General features: G+C 44.5%; 1 protein-coding gene across 2 annotated transcripts in view; it reads left to right on the forward strand.

Moving 5' to 3' along the window:
* Positions 1–21,428, forward strand: part of LOC126299150 (ecdysone 20-monooxygenase) — a 303,859-nt gene that overhangs the window by 264,138 nt on the left and 18,293 nt on the right. For both annotated transcript variants that reach the window (XM_049990918.1, XM_049990919.1), the window contains exons 6-8: positions 6,754–6,944; positions 7,874–8,013; positions 19,293–19,511. In XM_049990918.1, the coding sequence (XP_049846875.1) occupies positions 6,754–6,944; positions 7,874–8,013; positions 19,293–19,511 (550 nt within the window). The remainder of the gene's footprint in view (positions 1–6,753; positions 6,945–7,873; positions 8,014–19,292; positions 19,512–21,428) is intronic.

Below are 21,428 nucleotides of genomic sequence, written 5' to 3' on the forward strand. Positions count from 1 at the left end.
AGTCATGCAGTACTTGTTTCATTTCGACACACATTATACTAATAAAATAAATTGCTGTTGTAAACCTTTTATTTTATTGTTTCGATGTCACACAAAAGATACAGATATGTACATCCACTTGACGGGCAACATCATTCGATTTCATCACCTAGATATAAAAATGGATAAACGTTTACTGTCTGCTCTTTTTTATGTATAAATTTCCTACAATTTCTGACCTGAAAATGTAATTTAAGACACATATTAACGTTTTATTCAAGAGGAACAAGAAGGGTATTTTAGTTTCTTGTAGATGAAAAGAATAGACTTCTTTCTTGATGTGATGCTTACAGTATTTGATGAAAAATGATAGAAACTACGTTGGTCTTGCAAGGAGAGAGGAACTACCACTACGTGCACTTAAAAATGATTCAAATGGCTCTGAGCACTATGGGACTTAACATCTGAGTTCATCAGTTCCCTAGAACTCAGAACTACTTAAACCTAACTGACCTAAGGAAATCACACCCATCCATGCCCGCGGCAGGATTCGAACCTGTAACCGTACCAATCGCTTGGTTCCGCACTGAAGCGCCTAGAAACGCTCGGCCACGACGGCCGGCTACGTGCACGTAGATGATATTCATTTCTCCTGCACATTACGATAAGTGCTAATAACTTTCAAACTATCAGTCTGTTAGTCTGAATCTTGAACACTGATCGTGGCCAGCAAGCTGTCTAATTGTGGCTATTAGACAAATTTTCTTGTAATAATAGCTAATTTGGGAAAAACGTCTTAACAGTTATTATACATATAACGCAAAAGTGTGTATATTCTTTTCGTGAGCCAGTCTTCAGTTTCACGCTGCGGAGCTCTAAACGTATTGGCAGAGGGTGTGCCGCTAGTATCACCCCACACAAATATGGCTTCGCGAAACAAACTTGCCACTTCTGCTAGAAGCGTTTAAAAACTGCGAGCGTGAGATGTCGTAGAACAATTAGAACCAGGATAAACTCAAGAAAATTATTATACGCACGCTAGTTGAAAATTGTGAATAGCTTTCCGTGTCACGTAAAACTGATTGAAAAGTTCATTAGGTACTTTTTCGCTTCATGCGCATCTTTTCCCTTACACAGACAGTAATTTTACCCTATTCGTATAATTTCTACAGTTTCAAATGCGTTTGAAGACTAGAATGGTGAATCGAAATGACATCTTGGAAATGAAAAATGAATATGATGAGAGCTACGCGGAACCATTTGCCAAATAGATTCCTTTTTAAATGATTCTTTACGCCGCAGACGTAGTCAAATAATATTTTCATACTACGGTCGTCATACCAGCACATATATCTACGCGGAACCATTTGCCAAATAGATTCCTTTTTAAATGATTCTTTACGCCGCAGACGTAGTCAAATAATATTTTCATACTACGGTCGTCATACCAGCACATATATCTACATCTACATCTACATCTACATCCGTACTCCGCAAGCCACCTGACGGTGTGTGGCGGAGGGTACCCTGAGTACCTCTATCGGTTCTCCTTTCTATTCCAGTCTCGTATTGTACGTGGAAAGAAGGATTGTCGGTATGCTTCTGTGTGGGCTCTAATCTCTCTGATTTTATCCTCATGGTCTCTTCGAGAGATATACGTAGGAGGGAGCAATATACTGCTTGACTCTTCGGTGAAGGTATGTTCTCGAAACTTTAACAAAAGCCCGTACCGAGCTACTGAGCGTCTCTCCTGCAGAGTCTTCCACTGGAGTTTATCTGTCATCTCCGTAACGCTTTCGCAATTACTAAATGATCCTGTAACGAAGCGCGCTGCTCTCCGTTGGATCTTCTCTATCTCTTCTATCAACCCTACCTGGTGCGGATCCCACACTGCTGAGCACTATTCAAGCATTGGGCGAACAAGCGTACTGTAACCTACTTCCTTTGTTGTCGGATTGCATTTCCTTAGGATTCTTCCAATGAATCTCAGTCTGGCATCTGCTTTACCGACGATCAACTTCATATGATCATTCCATTTTAAATCACTCCTAATGCGTACTCCCAGATAATTTATGGAATTAACTGCTTCCAGTTGCTGACCTACTATTTTGTAGCTAAATGATAAGGGACCTATCTTTCTATGTATTTTGGTATTCTATATATTTTGGTTGTGTCGTGACGTGGTCATCATTCTCGATATAATCAGCCACGGTTGGAAGTAAGTGTTTCCTTTCAAACTGTACAGCCATGGTAAAGTTCCAGCAAACGTTTCTAACATAAAAATAACAGTGGCAGCAAAAATAATTATGGAAAAACGATCAATTATCTCGATTGAGAGTGTATTGCACAAAATATGCCACCGCTATTTCGCGGCCAAGACTAATCGTAGTAATTTAATTCCCTTGATGTGCTTACAGTTCAAGATCTTTGTTTACTAATTGGTATAAAAATGGTAGGTAGTTCTATAGCGCAGCCTCGGTAACAAGGAAGTGCAGGAGTGATAGCTTGTGCAAGCTGCTTTCAACTAGGCCGCAGGCGGCGTGCACACCTTCCGACAGGACTTTCTCCCCGGTGATGGCTACCGAATGGCACTAACGTCAGCTGTGTTGAGTTACGACTGAGAGATTACGACCATGCTTCCCTTCAAAAGATTAAAAATATGACACCCAGCTTGAGACGCGTTAGTGATATCCTTTGCATTTGTTAAAAATGATCCTGTTTCAATTTCCGTTCCATTCGTAACGATATGCCATTTACTTTGGTTCTTTGAGCCAGCCTGGAGGGATACAGCAGCGATTCTTGACACCATTATTGACTAAGAGAAGATAAAACTTTGCTTCTTAGAGGATATTGGTTTCTCACCAACGAAAGCGAGAAATTTTGTATATTTATGCACATAAGAATTCTGATATCCTCGCATAGAGGTAAATTTGTTTTTCTTTACTTTTAAGCCCTCCTTCTGCAAAAAATAGTGCTTCCCTTTTTCTCACTGTCTACCCACTCACTTTTCGACTCGTATGTGTGGTATACTGTGGTTCAGCGTCAGGCTGCATAACTTAAAATATGCATTTTATAGGGTAGCTTGCTGTTACACTTTCTGCGACCTGACGGTATGTCACTATTTTTGGCATATTGTGCATCCTTGGCATGTTTCTGGGGATGATATTATGCACACTGTTATCATACATTTTGTCACTTAATTGTTACTTGGTTTTTATTAGAAAAACTAATTTTTTCCTAAACTACGAGACAACCTGTTAACCTCAAGTTTCATATTGCCCAGCTTCAGAAACAAAAACGAGATCCCCATACGATGAAACATACATATGCACATATGTAGTCAAATAATGAGAAAAAGGAAAACAGTGTGTCTGGCATAAGGCAGAGAATAAACAAGAAGTATTTCTACATCAACGCGAATACTCTGCAATTCACAGTTAAGTGCCAGGCAGAGTGTTCATCGAACCACTTACACCTTCTAGAGCACGTTGGGTGGCACGGAATACATGTGGATGTGCATTGTCCTGTTGGAACAGCAAGTTCCCTTGCCGGTCTAGGAATGGTAGAACGATGGGTTCGATGACGGTTTGGATGTACTGTGCACTATTCAGTGTCCCCTCGACGATCACCAGAGGTGTACGGCCAGTGTAGGAGATTGCTCCCCACACCATGATGCTGGGTGTTGGCCCTGTGTGCCTCGGTTGTATGCAGTCCTGATTGTGGCACTCACCTGCACGGGGCCAAACACGCATACGACCATCATTGGCACCAAGGCAGAAGCAACTCTCATCGCTGAAGATGACACGTCTCCATTCGTCCCTCCATTCACGCCTGTCGTGACACCACTGAAGGCGGGCTGCACGATGTTGGGGCGTGAGCGGAAGACGGCCTAACGGTGTGCGGGACCGTAGCCCAGCTTCATGGAGACGGTTGCGAATGGTCCTCGCCGATACCCCAGGAGCAACATTGTCCCTAATTTGCTGGGAAGTGGCGGTGTGGTCCCCTACGTCACTGCGTAGGATCCTACAGTCCTGGCGTGCATCCGTGCGTTGCTGCGGTCCGGTCCCAGGTCGACGGGCACGTGCACCTTCCGCCGACCACTGGCGACAACATCGATGTACTGTGGAGACCTCACGCCCCACGTGTTGAGCAATTCGGCGGTACGTCCACCCGGCCTCCCGCATGCCCACTATATGCCCTCGCTCAAAGTCCGTCAACTGCACATACGGTTCACGTCCACGCTGTCGCGGCATTCTACCAGTGTTAAAGACTGCGATGGAGCTCCGTATGCCACGGCAAACTAGCTGACACTGACGGCGGCGATGCACAAATGCTGTGCAGCTAGCGCCATTCAACGGCCAACACCGCCTTTCCTGGTGTGTCCGCTGTGCCGTGCGTGTGATCATTGCTTGTACAGCCCTCTCGCAGTGTCCGGAGCAATTATGGTGGGTCTGACACACCGGTGTCAATGTGTTCTTTTTTCCATTTCCAGGAGTGTATCTTTCCACTCTCTAACAGAGGGCGGGAAAAATTAATACTTACTTCTTTCCGTGCGAGCTGGTGAATCGCAGCCGTACGCTGAATAGGAGACCGCCAGAGTGCTGCTTTTTGACGAATGACAGGCTTTCTGCCCATCTCTGAGGCGTAACCGCAAAACACAAAAGTTAAAAGATATTATAATTTACGCTAGTCACAGGTAGATGATATGCACACAACACTTTCCCTTAAATTAATGTGATATTATGACGTCATGAAGGAAAGCTATTACAGACCATCACTCTGGATTCGAATACAATCGCTCTCCAGAAGTCACCTTCCCTGTCCGGGTCTGCAGACGTGGATCCAACAAAAAAAAAAAAATGTGTTGTTCACAATGGAGCCCTCACAACTGCCATTACCCTACGGTTATGTCTGTGCAGGTATGGGTGAAGGTATTTTGTACACACAATACCACAAGTACCCTTCGTCACACGCCCTAGTGTGGCTTGCGGAATACACACTGAGGGGAAAATAATCGCAACACCAAAAAATAATTAATATAGAGTAATAAAATATTGGGAATATATTTGTCTAGGTAACATATATACATGATTAACATTGCAAGATCACAGGTTAATGTAAGCGCGAGATAAGCCATTGCAAAAGTGAAATGCTGCTACATTAATACCCGGTGTAACTGCCAGACTGTTTATTGCAAACATGGAGACTTGCATGCATTGTGTTGTACAGGTGCCGGATGTCAGTTTGTGGTATGGAGTTCCATGCCTGTTGCACTTGGTCGGTCAATATAGGGACGGTTACTGTTGTTTGCGGATGACGCTGGAATTGGCGTCCGATGATATCCCATATGTGGTCGATTGGAGACAGATGTGGACACTCAGTAGAGCATGTTGGACTACAATAGCGGTATTTGAGAAAGCGTTATCCTGTTGGAAAACACTCCCTGGATTTCTGTTCCTGTCTGTCAGCACAACAGATTGAATCACCTGATTGATGTACAGATTTGCAGTCAGGGTGCGTGGGATAACCACAAGTGTGCTCCTGCTGTCATACGAAGTCGCATACTCTACTGTATGTCCAGTGTGTCTAGCACGCAGATTGGTTGGTTGCAGGCCCTCAAAAAAATGGTTTGTGATCACTATGAGACTTAACATCTGAGGTCATCAGTCCCCTAGAACTTAGAACTACTTAAACCTAACTAACCCAAGGACATCACACACATCCATGCCCGAAGCAGGATTCGAACCTGCGACCGTAGAGGTCGCGCGGTTCTAGACTAAAGCGCCTTGGACCGCTCGGCAACAGCGGGCGGCGCAGGCCCTCAATTGATCTCCTTCTAACCAACATACGGCCATCACTGGCATCGAGACAGAACCAGCTTTCATCAGAAAAGACAAAAAAATTTCCACCTTGCCTTCCAATGATCTCTCGTTTGACGCTACTGAAGTCGCAAATGGCGGTGATTTAGGGTCAGTGGAATGCACGCTACAGGACGTCTGGCTCGGAGCTGTCCTTGAAGTAACCGATTTGTAACAGTTCGCTGTGTCACTGTGATGCCAACTGCTGCTCAGATTGCTGCTGGAGACGGAGTACGATGCGCCAGAGCCATACGCCGAACACGATGGTCCTCCCTCTCGGTAGCGCCACGTGGTCGTCCGAAGCCCAGTCTTCTTGCAACCGTACATTCTCGTGCCCACCGCTGCCAGCAAACATATACAGTAGCTACATTTCTGCCAAGTCTTTTTGCAGTATCGTGGAAGGAACATCCAAATTCTCGTAGCACTATTACAAGACCTCGTTCAAACTCAGTGACGTGTTGATAATGACGTCTTTGTCGCCTTAAAGGCATTCCTGACTAACATAAACTCACCACGTCCACCTCAAAGGTAACTAGCTCTCACAACCGTTACAGCGTATGTTTAAAACAATAGTGATTTGCGCGCTCATATTGGCGCTACTGGCGCCACTCTTACGCGACTGGAGATATAGAAACACGCCTATCAGTTTTCGTTTATGTGGCATAACTCCTTCTCGGAGTTGCGATTTTTTTTCCGTCAGTGTAGATGCAGATGTAGGCGTAGTCTCTACGTTTCCGGCTACGCAAGAAAGACTGATGCTGCAGCAGTACCTAAGCCTATTTCCTACAGTAACTTTTCAGTACACTCTTATACACATTGGCCAATTTTAGATCCATTCGGACGACTCTTTCTGAGTGGTGCAGTTCTCATCAACGTCGGCGCACATCATCGTCTTATTGCTGGTCTCGGCTCGCAGGCAGGGCGAGAAGTGGCAGCACTTGCGGCGCGTGTTGACGCCGGGCATCACGAGTGGCAGAGTGGTCGGCCGCTTCTTGCCGGAGCTGGACGCCGTCACCGACGAGTTCCTCGCGCTGCTCAGGGGCCGGCGGGACCCCCGGGGCACCGTCGCCGCCTTCGACGAGCTCGCCATGCGTATGGGCCTCGAGAGTGAGTACGCTTTCGCACTATCCAGTCGCTCTCTTATGCACTGCGAGATTTATTCCTTACATGTGCCTGTGCTCGTGCTCTGTTTCGTCCGTGCATCGTGACGCACATTAGAAATATTTACGACCAACAGTCTTCTTCCATTCCCATCGTATGTCTGTACCACTGTAATTGCATTTCTTTTCGCCTCTTGCACAGTAATAGCTCCCATGTTCCATAGAAGCACAGTTTGCAGGTGTTACAATTCCGCTTGGAAATTATCAGCATCTCAGAACACCTCCATACTGTGTTCCTGGAAAATGGATATTCATCTCGGCAGATACGGAGAGCGCTACGTACATATAAAAGGTGTAACAAGGAAGTCGATGAGGATGAGGCTTTCAAGACGAGTGCTTACCTGCCATTCATTGGATATATTTCCTTGAAAATAGCCACAGTACTTCGAAAACATAAGCTTAAAGTTATGTTTTGTCCTCTAGCAAAAATCTCGGCACGTTAAAGTGTAACCTGTCTATGTAATGTAGGGAAGAAGGGTGCCATTCGCTATTGGTAAGGCGTGTCTTAATAAGAGCTTAGCCGGCCGGAGTGGCCATGCGGTTATAGGTGCTGTAGTCTGGAGCCGAGCGACCGCTACGGTCGCAGGTTCGAATCCTGCCTCGGGCACTGATGTTTGTGATATCCTTAGGTTAGTTAGGTGTAATTAGTTCTAAGTTTTAGGCGACTGATGACCTCAGAAGTTAAGTCACATAGTGTTCAGAGCCAGTTGAACCAATAAGAGCTTATTATTCACGTATGATCTCGAGCGTACGGGAATTTAGTATCATACGGTACAAGTTTTCTTCTTTTAATGGGAAGTTGCTCTTCTGTTACTTACTAAAACAGAATTGTGTGAACTCAAATACAGGGCATTGAAATGAACCTGATGTTCACAGGTGCGTGTACGCTGGTGCTGGGAAAACGCATGGGTTTCTTGGAGGCCACGGTGGACGGAGTAGCAAAGCAACTTGCAGATGCAGTCAATGGACATTTCCGTGCCTCGAGGGATACGTTCTTTGGCCTGCCATTCTGGAAGGTAAACACAAATTGCTTTTTTGCTTATTAACAGATGCCCAGCTGTCACACAAATCCTCATACATGTTTCCGAGTAGCATTGACTTTTATGAGCTTGTAATCTTGTTAAATAGCTTTCTGAGATACAAAACGTGTGGGTCACATTTAGGGTGACACATTGACAGTAAGTACATTGAAACCACTCTCAGTATCATCATTGGATTCCCGCCGAGGGACGTTCGGAGACTATTCCTTGCAGATAGTACTTCAAAGAAAAATTATCGACTCAAATAACATTAATTCCCCAGTTTCTGCAGTGGCAGAGAAAGAAATATACTGTTCACTGTTATACGTAGCTTGTTCATACACTAGACCCAAAGTTAAGATGTTGTTGTGGTCTTCAGTGCAAAGACTGCTTTGATGCAGCTCTCCATGCTACTCTATCTTGTGCAAACTTATCCATCTCCCAGTACCTACTGCAACCTACATCCTCCTGAATCTGTTTAGTGTATTCATCTTTTGGTCTCCCTCTACGATTTTTACCCTCCACGCTGCCCTCCAATACTAAATTGGTGATCCCTCGATGTCTCAGAGTATGTCCTACCAACCGATCCCTTCTTCTAGTCAAGTTGTGCCACAAATTTCTCTTCTCTCCAATTCTATTCAATACCTCCTTATTAATTATGTGAAATACCCATCTAATCTTAAGCATTCTTCTGTAGCACCACATTTCGAAAGCTTCTATTCTCTTCTTGTCTAAAGTAATAATCGTCCACGTTTCACTTCCATACATGGCTACACTCCATACAAATACTTTCAGAAACGACTTCCTGAGACTTAAATCTATACTCTATGTTAACAGGTTTCTCTTCTTCAGAAACACTTTCCTTGCCATTGTCAGTCTACATTTTATATCCTCTCTACTTCGACCATCATCAGTAATTTTACTCCCCAAGTAGCAAAACGCCTTTACTACTTTAAGCATCACATTGTCTAATCTAATTCCCGCAGCATCACCCGATTTAATTCGACTACATTCCATTATCCTCGTTTTGCTTTTGTTGATGTTCATCTTATATCCTCCTTTCAAGACACTGTCCATTCCGTTCAGCTGCTCTTCCAGGTCCTTTGCTGTCTCTGACAGAATTACAATGTTATCGGCGAACCTCAAAGTTTTTATTTCTTCTCCATGGATTTTAACTCCTAATCCGAATTTTTCTTTTGTTTCCTTTACTGCTTGCTCAACATACAGACTGAATAACATCGGGGATAGGATACAATCCTGTCTCACTCCCTTCCGAACTACTGCTTCAATTTCATGCCCCTCGACTCTTATAACTGCCATCTGGTTTCTGTACAAATTGTAAATAGCCTTTCGCTCCCTGTATTTTACCCCTGCCACCTTTAGAATTTGAAAGAGAGTATTCCAATCAGCATTGTCACAAGCTTTCTCTAAGTCTACAAATGCTAGAAACGTAGGTTTGCCTTTCCTTAATCTATTTTCTAAAATAAGTCGTAAGGTCAGTATTGCCTCACGTGTTCCAACATTTCTACGGAATCCAAACTGATCTTCCCCGAGTTCGGCTTCTACTAGTTTTTGCATTCGTCTGTAAAGAATTCGTGTTAGAGAATTTTACAGCCGTGGCTTATTAAACTGATAGTTCGGTAATTTTCACATCTGTCGACACCTGATTTCTTTGGCATTTTAATTATAATATTCTTCTTGAAGTCTGAGGGTATTTCGCTTGTCTCATACATCTTGCTCATTAGATGGAAGAGTTTTGTTAGGACTGGCTCTCCCAAGTCTGTCAGTAGTTCTAATGGAATTATGTCTACTCCCGTAGCCTTGTTTCGACTTAGATCTTTCGTTGCTCTGTCAAACTCTTCACCCAGTATCATATCTCCTATTTCATCTTCATCTACATTTTCTTCTATTTCCATGACCTCAAGAACATCGCCCTTGTATAGACCCTCTATATATACTCCTTCCACCTTTCTGCTTACCCTTCTTTGCTTAAAACTGGGTTTCCATCTGAGCTCTTCATATTCATGCAAGTGGTTCTCTTTTCTTCAAAGTTCTCTTTAATTTTCCTGTAGGCAGTATCTTTCTTACCCCTAATGATATGCGCCTCTACATCCTTATATTTATATTTGTCCTCTAGCAATCCGTGCTTAGCCATTTTGCACTTCTTGTCGATCTCATTTTTGAGACGTTTGTATTCCTTTTTGCCTGCTTCATTTACTACGTTTTTGTATTTTCTCCTTTCATCAATTAAATTCAATATCTCTTCTGTTACCCAAGGATTTCTACTACCCCTCGGTTTTTTACGTATTTGATCCTCTGCTGCCTTCACTATTTCATCTCTCAAAGCTACCCATTCTTCTTCTGCTGTATTTCTTTCCCCCATTCTTGTCAATCGTTTCCTAACGCCCTTCCTGAAACTCTCTACAACCTCTGGTTCTTTCAGTTTATCCATGTTCCATCTCCTCAAATTCCCACATTTTTACAATTTCTTCAGTTTTAATCTACAGTTTATAACCAATAGATTGTGGTCAGAGTCCACATCTGCCCCTGCAAATGTCTTACAATTAAAACCTGGTTCCTGAATCTCTGTCTTACCATTATCTAATCTATCTGATACCTTCCAGTATCTCCAGGCTTCTTCCATGTATACAACCTTCTTTCATGATTCTTGTACCAAGTGTTCACTATGATTAAGTTATGCTCTGTGCAAAATTCTACCAGGCGGCTTCCTCTTTCATTCCTTATTCCCATTCCATATTCACCTATTACGTTTACTTCTCTTCCTTTTCGTACTGTCGAGTTCCAGTCTCCCATGACCATTAAATTTTCGTCTCCCTTCACTGTCTGAATAATTTCTTTTATCTCATCATACATGTCATCGATCTCTTCATCATCTGCGGAGCTAGCTGGCATATAAACTTGTACTGCTGTGATAGGCGTGGGCTTCGTATCTCTCTTGGCCACAATAATGCGCTTACTATGCCGTCTGTAGTAGCTTACCCGCATTCCTATTTTCCTATTCATTATTAAACCTACTCCAGCATTACCCCTATTTGTTTTGTATTTATAGCCCTGTATTCACCTGACCAGAAGTCCTGTTCCTCCTGCCACCGAACTTCACCAATTCCCGCTATATCTAACATTAGCCTATCCCTTTCCCTTTTTAAATTTTCTAACCTACCAGCCCGATTAAGGGATCTGACATTCCATGCCCCGATCCGTAGAACGCCAGTTTTCTTTCTCATTACCTATTAAATGTCATGTAAAATATATACGACCAGTGATGAAAAAAATACAGATTAAAAGTTAAGATAAGCTGAAACAAAAACTCAACTTTGTAAAACAAAAATTGGGGGAAACTTGAAAGTATGTAAAGAAAATCATGTTTCCTCTTTGAGGAGCACAGTCACGTTTTAGTCAGTTCTTAATGTACCAATTTCCACAGCTCAGTAGCAGCAATGGCAGCAAAAAGTAGTGTGGCCAGGAAGAATATTATTGCCTCCTTTTATTATGTGAATGGGTCTCTGCCCCAGCGTCCATTGGACAGCACGTGATGTTGGACGATGAGTGCTGAACGATAAATATAACACATCCTAAGAATGTGTAAAAGCTAGCGATTTAAATAAATTTCGCAAAGAATAGATTGTGGTAGCATGACAGAAACACATATGATAGAAACTGCGAATTTCGACAAATGTTCGCGTACTGTAACCAAATTCCTCGCCACTTATTGGCTGTCATAAGGTACTCTTTTAAGGTAGCCAAGTGCCTTCTCAGTTAATGACTCTTGGCAATGCTTCCTCATTAAGAAACTCTCTTACAGATACAAAAAACATGGATGATGGTGAAACCGCTAATACACTTCTGGAAATGGAAAAAAGAACACATTTACACCGGTGTGTCAGGCCCACCATACTTGCTCCGGACACTGCGAGAGGGCTGTACAAGCAATGATCACACGCACGGCACAGCGGACACACCAGGAACCGCGGTGTTCGCCGTCGAATGGCGCTAGCTGCGCAGCATTTGTGCACCGCCGCCGTCAGTGTCAGCCAGTTTGCCGTGGCATACTGAGCTCCATCGCAGTCTTTAACACTGGTAGCATGCCGCGACAGCGTGGACGTGAACCGTATGTGCAGTTGACGGACTTTGAGCGAGGGCGTATAGTGGGCATGCGGGAGGCCGGGTGGACGTACCGCCGAATTGCTCAACACATGGGGCGTGAGGTCTCCACAGTACATCGATGTTGTCGCCAGTGGTCGGCGGAAGGTGCACGTGCCCGTCGACCTGGGACCGGACCGCAGCGACGCACGGATGCACGCCAAGACCGTAGGATCCTACGCAGTGCCGTAGGGGACCGCACCGCCACTTCCCAGCAAATTAGGGACACTGTTGCTCCTGGGGTATCGGCGAGGACCATTCGCAACCGTCTCCATGAAGCTGGGCTACGGTCCCGCACACCGTTAGGCCGTCTTCCGCTCACGCCCCAACATCGTGCAGCGCCCCTCCAGTGGTGTCGCGACAGGCGTGAACGGAGGGGCGAATGGAGACGTATCGTCTTTAGCGATGAGAGTCGCTTCTGCCTTGGTGCCAATGATGGTCGTATGCGTGTTTGGCGCCGTGCAGGTGAGCGCCACAATCAGGACTGCATACGACCGAGGCACACAGGGCCAACACCCGGCATCATGGTGTGGGGAGCGATCTCCTACACTGGCCGTACACCTCTGGTGATCGTCGAGGGGACACTGAATAGTGCACGGTACATCCAAACCGTCATCGAACCCATCGTTCTACGATTCCTAGACCGGCAAGGGAACTTGCTGTTCCAACAGGACAATGCACGTCCGCATGTATCCCGTGCTCTAGAAGGTGTAAGTCAACTACCCTGGCCAGCAAGATCTCCGGATCTGTCCCCCATTGAGCATGTTTGGGACTGAATGAAGCGTCGTCTCACGCGGTCTGCACGTCCAGCACGAACGCTGGTCCAACTGAGGAGCCAGGTGGAAATGGCATGGCAAACCGTTCCACAGGACTACATCCAGCATCTCTACGATCGTCTCCATGGAAGAATAGCAGCCTGCATTGCTGCGAAAGGTGGATATACACTGTACTAGTGCCGACATTGTGCATGCTCTGTTGCCTGTGTCTATGTGCCTGTGGTTCTGTCATTGTGATCATGTGATGTATCTGACCCCAGGAATGTGTCAATAAAGTTTCCACTTCCTGGGACAATGAATTCACGGTGTTCTTATTTCAGTTTCCAGGAGTGTAGATAACTGAAAGTTTGGCGTCCAGGTCTCACAAGGGGAGGCGACGACGTTGGGATCACGGATTTACTTCAAACTTTGTACACATTTGGTAATTTATTAAAACAACATAATGTGTAAGTAGAAGGTGCACCGCTCTGGCAATTCCGAGAAAATCGCAAGAAACGTTTTACACGTCTATTATGTAACTGATACATCAAAGTGTAGGTATCGGACGTTAGAGTTCCTGGTGGGCAAGTGTCTAGCGTTCGAGTTTCGTAAGTGAAAGTGTTTGAGGCGACGATTCGACTCCCGCTCAAACCCTCATTTTTGTAGTACAAGTGTAAATTCTGTGATATTAAAAAAATTTGCACCTACACTATTTGTTTTTGGAACTTAAGCAACGTCTCACCGCTACGCAGGTTAACTGCCAAGTGGGGCCTGCCCCTTTGTCTGCAGCTCGAAGCGTCGAGGTTCAGAGTAGTTTCGGGTATTATACTAGAGTGCATGTATAAGGGATTTCGCAAATCACGACAGGCATACATTTTCAGAAAAACTCTATACGTTTATTCATTTACTTGTCGATAGTTATAAATGTGTTTGTTGTAATAATTACATTTAATTAAAAACAGTAGGCAGTCAAATAACACGAAATTCACTAAAACTTCATTAAAATACACGTGGTTTTTTAATTACATTACCTATTAAATGTCATATAAAATATGTAATATGACCAGTGATGAAAAGAATACAGATTAAAAATTAAGAATGAGCGGAAGTGGAACTGTCGCTTGATACACGTTCGTCATACGAAGCTCGTCCGCTGATCCTTTGACCATCATGAACTCAAACATCCAGCACCTACGCACAGACACATCAGTTACGTAATAGACGCATTAAACTTCTCTTTCTCGGAATTGCCAGAGTAGTGCACCTTACTACTTGCACATAAGGTTGTTTCAATGACTTACTAAAGGTGTACATAGTTTGAAGCAAATCTGTGATTCCAGCTTCGTGGGCTCCCCTTGTCAGCCAAGAAATTCGAGTCATATACTTGTCCGCTCTGTACAGCAGAAAAGCCGACAGTCAAGGACGCATCTGACGGTGTAGTATAATTTTGAAGAAGTCACAAGTAACAAGAAGCGCTTTGCACCAAATGAGCCTTCGCACGAAACGACCTCTTCATTGGCCCAATTATACATTGAGTTACCATTACAATGACTACAGGGGTATCTTTATTGGACCGCAGAAAAATAGGAATGAGTCTGCTGATCAAATGACTCACGCCCTTGGTATATGATATCGACATTCGTTTCGAGATACGCCCTAATGCAAGGGAACGCTTGTTCTGTGCTAGTGCAGCGGAATATACAGACGGCATTGTTGTCGGTATCGTAGCGTCAACGACGTTCACAAGAGACTTACAGAAGACACGTTGGAAGCTGCGTACTCTGCAAAACTACCTTGACTGCTGGTTAGCTCTCACATTTGCAGATTCATTCGTGGTTGACAGAGTGCGTCCTCTGGTAGTACACGCCTAGTGTAAGTCCGACCACAAGGAACAGGTCAGGCATCGGGTGCGTTGTGTGTAACACCCTGACATAGATGGCAGCTCGATGGAGAAGCTGTGATTGGCGGCAAGAAGCATCCTGGCTTCCTGTGTATGCTGCGTGACAGATACTGAGCAGATATTCCACTGGAGACGAAGCCAAACCCAGATCAAAGAAACTTATAACTGCAACGGGATCATCAAAATAGATAGTGCCTTGGCGGTGGGATACAAATCTTATTTTCCAATGCAGCTAGCTTCTCTTGGAATTATAGTAGAGATAGGGTAGTCGTGAGATAACATTACCTACACGGGCGAAAATCCACGGTTCAGTTCAGAGATGGGACAACTGTTAAGACACTGAACTGGCGTTCTGGATTTCACAGTTCAGTTCCCAAGTGCAGTTTCCAATTGCATTGTGATCATCAGAACAGACTGTGCTTTGCCGGTGAGATACGCCCGGCTGCAGAGTGATGTTTCGCACTCTTTGTTATTAGTGTCTGCAAGACTCTTGTAGTCTCACGGCACATACGGACTGGGAACTGTCATTTAACAAATGTGAAGTCTCCGCAATGGAGATGATTATTGCGTTGTTTTTCGGTGGCTGCTTGCACGAAGGAATTCTAGTAACATCTCATACGTTAAGAAGTGGAATGCGTTCATCGAGAGAAGGGAAGCTTTTAGTCTTTGAATTATATGCCAATGACCTCGATTAAATTTTAAGTTCTAGCAGAGAATCGTACAAAGTTAGCCGTTTGTGGGTCAGTAATGTTAACTTCGGCAATCTTTTTGGTGCAGTTTGGATGGAGTAGGTTGCACTGGGTTTCCTTCCCGAATCTTCTTTAAGTGCACAAATCCCATCGAAAGCAAAGTTGATAGTGATGAAGTTCCACCTGAATTTGCAGATGACTGGAGGAATCAGCTGTTCGTTAGTAGAATAAATCAGTCAGAAATTACCACCAAGTAATTGAAAGGAGTAATGAAAAGTATACACCATGGTCGCCTGGCGAGGTATGTTGTAGCCATGCCTGACACTGTGCCAGATGTACTTCCCCCCGTCTGATCGCCTCACAGCTTAATACAGTAGCAGCACAATATGCACTGGCTGCAGGTCACACAGTCGAAGCTGAAACTGTCTGCTAGCTGTGGGAACATCTGCACAATTGTTCGTGCCCCTTGCATGTGGCTGCCATGGTTCCATAAATATAGTGAATTTATCTGACAGTACTATATAGTAATGGTCACACACCTATTGCAAAGTCATAAACATACATAACGTAATGTTGACCATTTAATTATACTGACATAGTTTATAGATTACATCGAACTGTAATTTAGTTATAATATACTAAGATTTTATAATAAGACCAGCAGTTATAGTGTACTAACGCATTAACACAGCGTAGCTGAACTATATTCTCACCTTGTTAAACCTAGAATACATATTCAATGACTTAAAAATTTTAAATGGTTTGCTATAGTACCTAGGCTGCAGGTAAAAAGTAAACACCACGAAGTACACCCGACATGATCCCATAAGTTAACATATTAATACGGAAGACTAACTCCTTGAAATACCCCGGAGAATGGCTAACCACGAAAATCCATGAGGATCTGGCTATGAATAGTAGGTGCACCAAACTGGCGAACGCCTACCGCCTCAGTAAGACATTTACCGATCTAAATTCAATTCCGTCGTTCTAAAATTCCGACACTACAACGTCGTAGCGGGACATTCAGAGCTTTATTCCTCATTATTCCCAAACATGGTCAGAAAGGTCATGTAGTCAGGATGCACAACTGAACACTCACATCTAGATCTTCAGCACTGTCTCTAACGGAGAGCAAGTTACGTCAAATGGACAAGACTAGTTGAGAAAGAGCTTGAACAACTAGAAATTGGCCACAACGGCGTTCACTGCTGAGATCAGTAAGCAATGCTTATCTCAACATCAGATTATCTCCAGTCCTTAACAGCAGTTAAAGTCACCTGCAACGCTAGAATAAGAGTGTACTGGGCTAAGAGGAAAGTTCGCCAGAATTAAGATCAACGTGATCTAGCGTAAACCTCAATGGCATATGGAATATAACAGTAATAAATAAACAAAAATCGCGAAGACTGAATCAAGCTGGCCGAACTGCTAAAAGAACTTTCTATTTTCGAAGTGTCTTAATGCATTCTCTCTATCGGATGTTCCCTTCATCTGCCTTCCTCTTCATTTTCGCGTACTTAGCACATCCTACGCCACTCATAACCTGCTGCATGTGTGCCATCCTTGGGTGTCCTCGGCTATTCAGAAAATGGTTCAGATGGCTCTGAGCACTATGGGACTTAACTTCTGAGGTCATCAGTCCCATAGAACTTAGAACTACTTAAACCTAACTAACCTAAGGACATCACACACATCCATGCCCGAGGCAGGATTCGAACCTGCGACCGTAGCGGTCGCGCGGTTCCAGACTGTAGCGCCTAGAACCGCTCGGCCACTCCGGCCGGCCCTCGGCAATTGCTTCCCTCACTAGCTCTTTCTGCTATTGTTCAAATGGTGTTATTGTGCTTTAAGATGTGTCCTACGAGTTTGTCTCTTCTTGTTTTTTGGACGTGCATCCAGAGAGATGCGATTTTCTGTATTCTTCTTAGTACCTCTTAACTGACAACTCTGTATCTCCAGATGATGCTTCTGTAGCACCAAATATTCAGGGCTTCTAGCTGTCGTATATCTTGTATCCCGATGTTCAAATTCCACCCTCGTGTAGGGTCACACTCCAGACAACTGCTTTCATAATCTCTTATTATTTCCAGACTGATGTTTGTTGTTATTTATTAAGTTCTTTCTCCAATTAAATGCAATTTGGACCAGCTATATTTTGCTCATAGTTTCCTTCCTACTTCTGCAATCTCTTGTAACACTGCTTCCCAGTAAGATGAATTCCTCTATCATTTCTAAATACTCTCTTCCATTTCTCTGTCTTAGAGGTTCATATTCGTCTTCAGTATTGCATAACATCACTTTAGACTTTCTCTGGTATATTCTCGTATTAAAGTGGTTACAGAAAATCTCTTGCATTCTGCTGAGAGCCTTCACTAGACTTTCGTTCGTCTTCGTGACCACAGCAACACCACCTGCATTTCACTGTATGCCAACAAATTTTGATTCTCTCCTCAATTGTTTCGCGGACTAGGTCAGTAGCTTCCTGATTGTAAGTGCTGTGTATAGAGGAGAAAGAGCACTCCCTCATCTCACGCTTTTTCTCATTTTTGCTTCTTGTTCATTATGAAAATTCCTGATCACTGCCATTTCGTTCTTGTACGAGAGGCGTTCAATAAGTAACGCGACACATTTTTTCTGAAACCAGGTTGGTTTTACTCAGGATCCCAATACAACATATTATTCACCACTCTTTTGACTACAGACCCCCATTTTTCAAGATAATCTCCGTTGAATGCTACGGCCTTACGCCACCTTACTGTGAGGGTGGTACCACTCTATTGGTCGACGTCGGAGCCAACGTGTTGCTGCTTCAATAACCTCCCCGTCATCCACGCACGGTACTGCTTCCCGCGAAGTGCATCCTTCATTATCTTCCTTCGTTGTTTTTTATGGTCTTCTGTTAGGTGGCGAGGAACCCAGCGGCCACACACCTCTGAGAACCCAACTGGCGGACGAGTGTGCCAGCACTACCATCAGAAACGTCCAGTTGTGCAGCGAGATATATAACTGTGATCCGTCGATCACATCTGATGAGAGTATCCGTACATTCAGATGTTGCAGGAGTCACAGCTGTGCGTAGTCGGCTGGCACGCGGGAGATCGGACAGGTTTGTGCGATCTTGTTGTGGTGATGACAGACGTCTCGCCCAACGATTCACCGTGTTTTTGTTCACTGCCAGGTCTCCGAAGTCATTCTGCAACTCAATGATAGCGCTATTCTTGGAACGCACTGCCGTTACAAACGCCAATTTGAAGGCTACGTATAGCTCCACCACCTATCGGAACTTCATGAAACTATAAGGGAAGAAGCGGGAATATTCCCCGATGTTCCACAACAAACTCCGCATTTTTTCGACAGAAATTGTAGAGAAAAAATGTTACATTACATATTGAACGCTCCTCGTAGAAGCCAAGTGTCAGTTGCTTGTCTTCGTATTTTAGATCTGCTTTCTTCAGCACTCTGAACGTCTCTTGCCAGTTAATATTATCGAATGCGTTTTCCAGGTCCACAAAGGCAACATAAGTTGGTTTATTTTTCTGTAATTCCTTTTCGACGACATGACTCAGTGACAGAATCTCCTCTCTTGCTCCTAATCCCCTCCCTGTGACAGACAGATCTTCACTCAGCATGTCCTCCGCCTTCTTTTCAACTCTCCTCACACTATCTGGCTGATAATTTTTGATGCTCGATCACCACTTCCACAGTCCTCGAGGGCTACACAAATTCAACATTCCACTCACGAGAGCGGGAACTTTGGTGATTGTGCAGATACTGCCAACGCGAGCCTACTCGCTGTTCGTGGAGTGCGAAGAGCACTACTACGACGTGATCTCGGGGCTGGTGGAGGCAGCACTGCGCGAGGAAGAGAGCACGTGCGAGGTGGAGCCGGTGCGCAGCGTCTTCATGTCCATCCTGCACGCGCCGGACCTCGACCTGCGCGACAAGAAGGCCGCCGTCATCGACTTCATAGCCGCCGGAATCACCACGGTCAGTCCCCACATTGATAGTGCAAGGGCAGTAGCTATCATTAGCCTCTTAAGAAAAATCTAAAGTCGATTTTTCAACGAGCAACTGTCTGCTCACAATCGACTACTCGAGAGGTGTGCGTGTCACATACCAGCATGTCCATCAGCTGCCAGACAAGTCACGAGTGGATCAGTGACGCCAGTGATCAACTGACTGTGCCGGGTGTATAGTTCTAATATTTTGGGCATTCTGAAGACTGCGCATGCTCAAAGACGGGGGACCGTAGTGTCGTCTGCTAACATCGGAAGCTATAACCAGTTCTCACTGCACTCACTCACACCTACACTCCTCAACCAACCTTACGGCGTGTGGCGCAGGGTACTTTGTGTACCACTGACACTTACCTCTTTTCCTGTTCCAGTCGCGAAAGGTCCGAAGGATAAACGCCTTTTCGTAAGAACCCATGTGACCACGAATCTCTCTAAGTTTACCTTTATTGTCTTTTCGCTAGTTATACGTGGAAGGAAGCAACATACTAGTTAATTCTTGTAAGAACGTGCGGAATTATAAAGAGTGAACTCCACACTGATGCACAACGCCTCTCTTGCAACTTTTGCCACAGCACTTGGGTGAGCATTTCCGTGACGTTTTCAGGCTTACTATAAGAACCTAAATTGAATCGTTCTGATGTTCTTTACACATTCTGTATTTTGTCTATCAATTATTTCTGGCTCGTGCATAGACAAGGAGAGTGTGGGGGGGGGGGGGAGGTGGCGCAGGGAGGGGGATGGGAAGGGGGAAGAGATCACAAGAGAGCAAGAGAGGCAGTTGTCCCTCCCTGGAATTTGGAGTACAGAGTTTTTATTCATTACAGAATTCTCTCACACTTCTAGAACTGGGTGGATACCCATAAATACTCTGGCATATAATACGTTATTTTTGTCTCCTATGCCGCCTGGGGTAGTGAGCAGTCTAGGGCTCCTTGCCACGGTTCTCCTGACTTCCTCCCTCGGGCATGGATGTGTGTGTTGTTCTTAGCGTAAGTTAGTTTAAATAGTGTGTAAGCCTAGGGACCGATGACGTCAGCAGTTTGGCCCTATATGCAACCCCCCCGCCCCTCCCAGCCCCCCTCTCAATGTCTCCTATAGACTTCAGTTTTGTAGTATGACACGTCTCGAAACTGACCGACTCAATTGTACCATAAAGCACAAATTTAGAATCTTGCCCCCCCTCAGCCCCACCCCCTTTGGATAAACTGCTGAGGAAACCCATGGGCACAGTGTCCGAGGTCGACACTATTCAAGTATCGGTCCAAGGAAGGTTTGGCAAACTACCTCCTTCATGGGAATTTACACTTTCCGAGAATTGTTCCAGTAACTATGTCCCTCGTATCTGCCTTTCCTACGATTTGTCTTACTCATACGTGGTCGTTCCAGGTTAAATCGCTCCGAGTGCATACTCCCAGATATGTAGTAGATGTGACGTCTTCTAGCGATTGTTCGGTAATCGTGTAATCATAAAATAACGTGCTTTTGAGCCTGATTACGCGCAGGACGTTACATTTGTTTGAGCAAATTCTCTACAGGTCTTCTACATTTGGCTGCAGTTTGCTAGCTTTGCGTTATTTGTATGCATACGGCAACATCATTTGCAGACAGCATCATGAAGCTTCCACCATTATCCACTAGGTTAAAAGATGTGCCTTGTTTTGTTTTGACTCACTGGTAAAGGAAATTGTGGGTAAGCCACCTGACAAAGAGCTGAGTGGCCAGTTTGTGGTTACTATAGGCAGTACACAGTTATCATAGTTAGTGGATTAATGCATCCGACTACGCAGACTGCCACTATAAAAATTTATATTTAATTTTAACCCTCATCACAACCTACTCAGAAAAAGGCTACAGGGACTGTATAAAAAGTATTGAGACTGATTTGTCG

This window comes from Schistocerca gregaria, chromosome X (genome assembly GCF_023897955.1).
Source record: "Schistocerca gregaria isolate iqSchGreg1 chromosome X, iqSchGreg1.2, whole genome shotgun sequence".
NCBI classification, from domain to species: Eukaryota; Metazoa; Arthropoda; class Insecta; order Orthoptera; family Acrididae; genus Schistocerca; species Schistocerca gregaria.